The 6,456-nt window shown below is 35.4% G+C and overlaps 1 protein-coding gene across 7 annotated transcripts in view; it reads right to left on the bottom strand.

Moving 5' to 3' along the window:
• Positions 1-846: 846 nt before the first annotated feature.
• The window catches only part of LOC306878272 (ensconsin-like), a 40,179-nt gene continuing 34,569 nt past the window's right edge, over positions 847-6,456 (bottom strand). For 4 of the 7 annotated variants that reach the window (XM_079430519.1, XM_079430517.1, XM_079430516.1 and 1 more), the window contains 5 exons: positions 4,760-4,810; positions 4,579-4,639; positions 3,375-3,429; positions 2,964-3,187; positions 847-1,406 (listed from right to left, as the gene is read on the bottom strand). In XM_079430519.1, coding sequence (XP_079286645.1) covers positions 1,396-1,406; positions 2,964-3,187; positions 3,375-3,429; positions 4,579-4,639; positions 4,760-4,810 — 402 coding nt within the window. In that variant the 3' untranslated portion in view covers positions 847-1,395. The remainder of the gene's footprint in view (positions 1,407-2,963; positions 3,188-3,374; positions 3,430-4,578; positions 4,640-4,759; positions 4,811-6,456) is intronic. The other 3 variants (XM_079430520.1, XM_079430518.1, XM_079430515.1) reach the window with 1 other exon arrangement.

The raw sequence follows: 6,456 nt of genomic DNA, 5'->3' as shown, positions 1-6,456 counted from the left end.
TAACGATAACAGCACAGAGGAACAATATTGTTAATTGGAATCACTTTCAAAATGACTTTTCCCAGCTGATGAATGATTAAAACAATGACAGTCAATCAGAATCCATTCTGCTTTAAAGAGCTTCAGGTGGCAGATGTCAGAATGGCAATGCATGCTTATAATAAACAGAATGATATTGTGAATTGGTGTGGACACCAATGTAGTTATATTGTTCTTGGTGTGAATGGGCCATAAATTTTTCTCATAAATTTTTTTCATGACTAATTACTTCAAAATAACTGAATTATTGAGGGCATCAGTAATATACACTCAGTTTCAGCTCCTCAGAATGGAGCATGATTGGAAACACTACATAAAATTATTATGCCAACAACCAAGGCCAAAGGTTTGCGCTCTCACAGTCTAAAAAAGTTCCAGAGTGGCAATAAATTGCCATCATTTGGAGTTAAATAGGATGCCTTTGGGTACTGGCGATCTGTTCTGGTTAATAAATAGGCATAAACTTGAAATAACAGGCAATTTACCAACAAGAAAACCAGGAATATTATGATAAGGCTCTAACATAGGACATGTCAGTTAGTGACAAGTTTCTTATAATGATAAAGCCAAGCCATCTTTAAGGTTTAAAATTTAAAACAAACTTCAGTATTGCAGTTGCATGTGCATGCATGGTGAATCTGGCTGTTGATATATTTGGATATGACACATTTCTTATGCAAGTAAGCACATTCATCCATGTTTATATCTGTATGCATTAATCTGGTACATCTATGGCATAAAAAATTATTTCACTATACAAGACAATATTAATTGCATCTCTAGCATTAAAAACTCTGAAACAGTGCAGACATGGCTGTCCCTTTCATTCTGTTTTATTCACAGATCGTCTCTTCCAATTTACATTATTCACATACAACTGTACCCAGTAGTTACAATTCTCTTCAAGTTAAATAACTAAACATTGAAAAATAAAACACCCAAAGCACTTCTGCGTTCAACCCATAATAGCATGAATAACAAAAAGGATTATTGTTTGTCACAAGCATTTTTTTAAAACAAAAAACAAGACAAAAAACCTAACATTGTACTGTGGTGATCAGAGCGAGGCATGAATTGGTCTGCCATATAGTGTGTGAGGTCAGGGTCTTGATGAATGGTGATTCCGGTGTACGTTGGCGTTTAGCTCAGCTTGATTGTTGTGTAGCTTCCTTGTAATTTCCATCACGCACCATAAGAGAGGCTCTGATGGAGGGGTTGCTCTGTAAAGTCTAAACAGAAGACAGTTTTTGGGTTTGGCACAGGTCTCTTGCATGCTGTGCTTCTTTCCACTGGTCCCTTGGGCAGACGTTGATGAAGGACTCGCAGATTTAAGGCTTCATCCAACAGTTTATGACCTCAGAGGACCTCTGGAGGAAGAATATGGAGAGTAGACATGTGTTTAATGTATTACACAATGTAATTAATTAATTCGATTTTAATAAATTGGGACACACTGCTTAGGTACTCAAAGATCACAAAGGGATTTTTTCCAGACTTTTTTTCAGCATCTTACAACATGAGCGTCACGTTTTAAGACTCAGACTGTGTCTTTTTTAAATTATAATTTTTTGTTTTAATGATTTAAACACCTATATTTAAAAAAACCTGGATTTTACTAAATGGAATAATTAATTATATTAATATTTTTATTTTTTAATTAATTATTTAGATACACTACTGTTCTAAATATTGTTAGGTTTTTTTTTTTTTACTTTTATTCTGGAAGGATACAATATATTGATCAAAAGAGGTGTTAAAGAAATCAAAGAATCCTGAAAAAATTATCAGTTTCCACAAAAATATTAAGCAGCACAAAGGTTTTCAACATTGATCATGTGACACTGAAGGCTGGAGTAATGTCTGCTGACGATCCCAGAAATAAATTACATTAAAAAATATATTCAAATAGAAAACTTTTAAATTGTTATAATATTTCACAATATTGCCGTTTTTACTGCATTTTTAATCAAATATATTCAAACTTGGTAATAAGACAGTTCTTTTAAAATCTTACTGACCCCAAACTTTTGAACAGTAATGTAAAAAATGTTTTATACAAAATTACAGTTTCATAATTAATAACCAGGAACTCATGCCCATTCCTACTTTTAGCTGGTATAAGTAGGTTGCTTAGCTGATATGGACTCATTTATGTTAAATTAGCATATTTAAAACAACCTGGTACAACTTGGTTTTCCAGCATGGTACACAAAAAAATGAGTGCTTTAGTCCTGAGAAAATGGATGTTTCTATCTTCGCACTCACATGATACGTCTATAATAATTCTATACCTAACATGAGATGAGGGTTGCGCTCCAGATATAGCAAAGCAAAGATCCTGCATATCACTTGGGATTAAAAATGTACATCTCAGTTTACAAGAGCTGGCATGGTATGAGGTAAACCCCCTTGTGTTTTCTTTGCGGATGATTAATGGCTGGAGGGCTGTCTGCAGGAGGACAGGTGGAGGTACGTGCTGAGGGGAGTGGGACCAATTAATGCTGACCAGGCCGAGGGAAAGGGGGGGGTGAAGAGCTAAGCCAAGGGGTCCTGTTTCCAGTCTTGGGTGCCAGTGGGGGCGGATCAGGTCTTCATGACACCATTTCAGAATCCAGCTCAGTGCCAGGCTCTTCACCCCGTTACCCCTGCCTGACGCACCCGCAGGGCAAAATACAGCCACTATGACACCCGCACCTGAGACAACATTAACCCTCCAGGTGCAAAAAATGTCAGAAAGATGATGACAATTACTCTTTCCCAACAAAAGAAACATTAATAGTTAACACGCAACAAGAACTGTTAAAATGGACTTGTCTATAATGGACTTCTCTGAAAAAAATGCTAATTGCTTGAAATTTATCACGTCACAATGCAGTCTAAGAAGAGATTGACACTGAAATATTATAAACTTTTTAGATGCTCACCTGCCACATGCTGAGGCTTAATGGGGCCTGTTTTCTTAAGGAATGATTCTCCGCTCTCAAAGGCCATGATTGGCTCGTTGGGTCTGTCAAGCTCTGATTTCTCCCGTTCGTTGTTGTGATTGGACAGTTGAATGATCTCTTCGAAGTGAGAAGCCTCCCCTTTTGCTGACAAGCCATTCTCGTGCTTGGAAGTCTGAACACCATTGACCACAAAAACGGACAGACTGCAAAAGAAAACAGATGGTTTAAATGAGTGTTAAACCACTACAAATGTAATCTATGTGAAAAATCTGAATATCGCAAACACAATTTAGCGAATAAAGCAGTCTTTGCATCCCATGTGTTCAAGAAAACAAGACTGTCACCTCTGGGTAAACTGACAGAATATAAAAATGCAAACACAGGACTTACCTTTCATTCACACCATCTTGTTTCAATGCCGGGCTTGGCTGGTAGTCAGCAGCTGCTAGGAAAAGACAGAATGTCATGCTAATAGTTTCTTAAAATGGCAATCTTGTTTGTTTTAGCGTTCCTTTGCCAAATCAATGTTCCTTTGCCAGATGGTTGTACAACTGACAGAATAAACATTTCAACAGTTCATCTGGAATTGTTTCCCTGATTCCCAGTGCTCAATGGATTTACAACAGCTGGTTAATACATAATGCATAATAGGAGTTTGCTCTGAATATGTCCTTCTGTATTTGTATTTACACTACCATTCAAAAGTTTGAAGGTCAGTAAGATTTTTTTTTAATTCATACTTTTATTCGGCAAGGATGCATTCAATTGAACAAAATTTACAGAGAAATGAGTAATGTTTAATCTCTATTTAAGACAAATGCTGTTCTTCTGAATCTTCTATTTAAAGAATGTATCAGGTTTCCACAAAAAAACAAATTTAATTGTTTTATACATTGATAATAAGACTAAATGTTTCTTGAACACAAAATCAGCATATTAGAATGATTTATGAAAGATCAAAATTCAGCTTTGCCATCACAGGAATAAATTACATTTTAAAATGTAATATTTCACAATATTTAATAATACTTTTACTGTATTTTTGATCAAATACGAATTTGAACAGCAGTGTATGTATTTCTAGTGGCTAATAAGAATAATACTAGCAGCTGTATGAAAGTAGACTTGATAGTCATTCATCCACTTGGGGGAAAAAAACAGTTACTGAGTGTCAAAGCTCTACGTAAATAGACTGTGATGGATTCACCAAGCCGCTGGGCCAGTTTTTATAGTCCATTACAGAAAGCACTGGTTTTGAACGGCAACAGGGATTCGACATGACGCAAGTAACAAGCAGTAATGTGTACACAGTTTTGCACGCTATTCCCTCTCTGGCTGACTAAATGGAGCAACATATCCATCTCCCAACCTTGAGGAAATATTGCAGATATAAGCTTAATAGGTTTTGAAAGGGGTGTGGATGTGGGAACTTTTATTTATGCTTTTCCTAACAAGGAAAAATTATTTTGAATGTTGGACCCAAAGAAATAAAAAAGGTACAATGACAGAGCCAGGGAAAACATTATGTGGGACTGACATAAACGGGCTGTTGCTGATTCAAACAGAACCAACATCTTTTAAACTAACGTCATACCTTTATTCATCTCAGAATCTGAAGCTTTTCCATTAACTTGAGATGTAGATTTTGTGTCTTTCTGCATGAAGGAAAGAAAAGAAAAGAGCACAATTAAATTCTGAGCTCTTGAACCACAAGGGGAAATTGGAGCCTTGCTACTGCCGCAGTGAGGCTGTTTTAAATGAGAAAGGCGCTGTACCTTGTCTCCTGCATCTGTTTTGCGTGTTCTTTTCATAATCTCCTCCAGACGCTAAAAACAATGCACAGAAGAGACAAAAGTAAAGCATGGAAAATGTTTCAAGAGTTTCACAATCAAATTTAAATCTGGAAATAAACAAAGTTTTGAACTTTGAAAAATGTAAAACAAAGGAAACATGATGACGTAAAATGAAGAATACATATTTAAGATTCTGCACTATTTATAGGTTACTAATCAAGTAAACAAACATCGTGGCTGATCTTGTAACTCGTTGATCATGAAGCACAAGATATTCTTTGGATCATTCCCCAATCATGCTGCAGAACATGGTCATCAGGTTTCACACAAACTTGTGGAGTTCATTAAATATGTAAGATTTAATATTGAGTTCATTTATTTGTCTGTTTATATGAAGCGCTGTGGTCCTGTGAGGCACGACATTTTGTTCTTTTGTATGTCTCCACATATAGGAAAGACAATAGAGCTCACTTGAACAGAGATTCATATTCCTTTTTCAAGTAAACTTTTCACTCATATATATGATAATGTAATTAGTAAAGAAAAATACTGTATTCAATTAGAAAAATGCAAGTGTCTGAGATTTATTTTAGTTTTACTTTATTTAGTTTTTTAATTAATTTATTTTTTATTAATTTTGTTTTATTTCTACAATTAATCTACATTACAGTGTGTGCAGAATTATTAGGCAAGTTGATATTCTGGTCAGTTTTAGGAGCTCATTTTTAATCAATCCTACAAGACCGACTTTTCAGGATAGGAGATTAAATAAAATGAGCTCCCAGAACTTACTGCCAGATTCTGGAAGATAAATTCTTCAAACAGTGGTACAAGAGGATCACAAGTCACTCACAACTTAGCTGTCCATAAAGCCTATACAAAATCAGTCTTCATGTATTTCACAACACTTCAGCATGTTATTCTTATTAAGTGAGGGCCATTTTAAAGAATTTTTTGCCCAAGCAAAGTCTTTGAGAACTTGACACATTGCACTCGTGGAGACCCCAGGAAGGTTGCAGTTCTGGAAAATGATGGTGCTGGAGACTAAATGGTTTCTCACCTAATTCTTCGCATTAATTCTTCATTCTTTTGCAGTTAACATGTCTTTTCTTCTCCACCTGTATTTTCTGACCGTGCTGACCCAATGAACATTTCGCTGCCTTAACTTTGCTAATTCTATTATTGCATCCTTCTCATGGGCATTTAATAATTTTTTTACTTTTATTCTTGAGTTCAATCTTTTTTGGCTCATTTTATCTGTAAAAGAAAACCTGCCTAATAATTCTGCACACACTGTATTCTCAATTCCAAATTGTACTGTTTACGGACATATATCTCTGTGGTCCTCTGTATCTCTTTTTGTATATATTTGTAATTAAAAATTATGTATTAAATTAGAAAAAAAAAGTAATTTAATATAATTAGTCCACATCATTCCAAATTCCAAAAGGTGATTTTTACTTTTATCAATAGATATCTGTCTGGTTCTTTATATATCTTTCAAAGTGTCAAAATCAGAAACTGCAGCTTTAAGCAGTCCAAAAGACAGCGGTAGGTGTTTATTGAATTCAAAGAAACACTACAGTGCGTCAAGCTCAGAGGACATGGTGTCTTCCAAAAATCACACCATGAGCCGAAGACAGTTGGGTCGAGGCTCTAACGTAGCCCTGATAAACTGA

Source organism: Barbus barbus, assembly GCF_936440315.1.
Source record: "Barbus barbus genome assembly, chromosome: 12".
In the NCBI taxonomy this organism is placed as follows: Eukaryota; Metazoa; Chordata; class Actinopteri; order Cypriniformes; family Cyprinidae; genus Barbus; species Barbus barbus.
The sequence above is the reverse complement of the archived record's forward strand: the minus strand, read 5'-3'. Positions and strand labels throughout refer to the sequence as shown.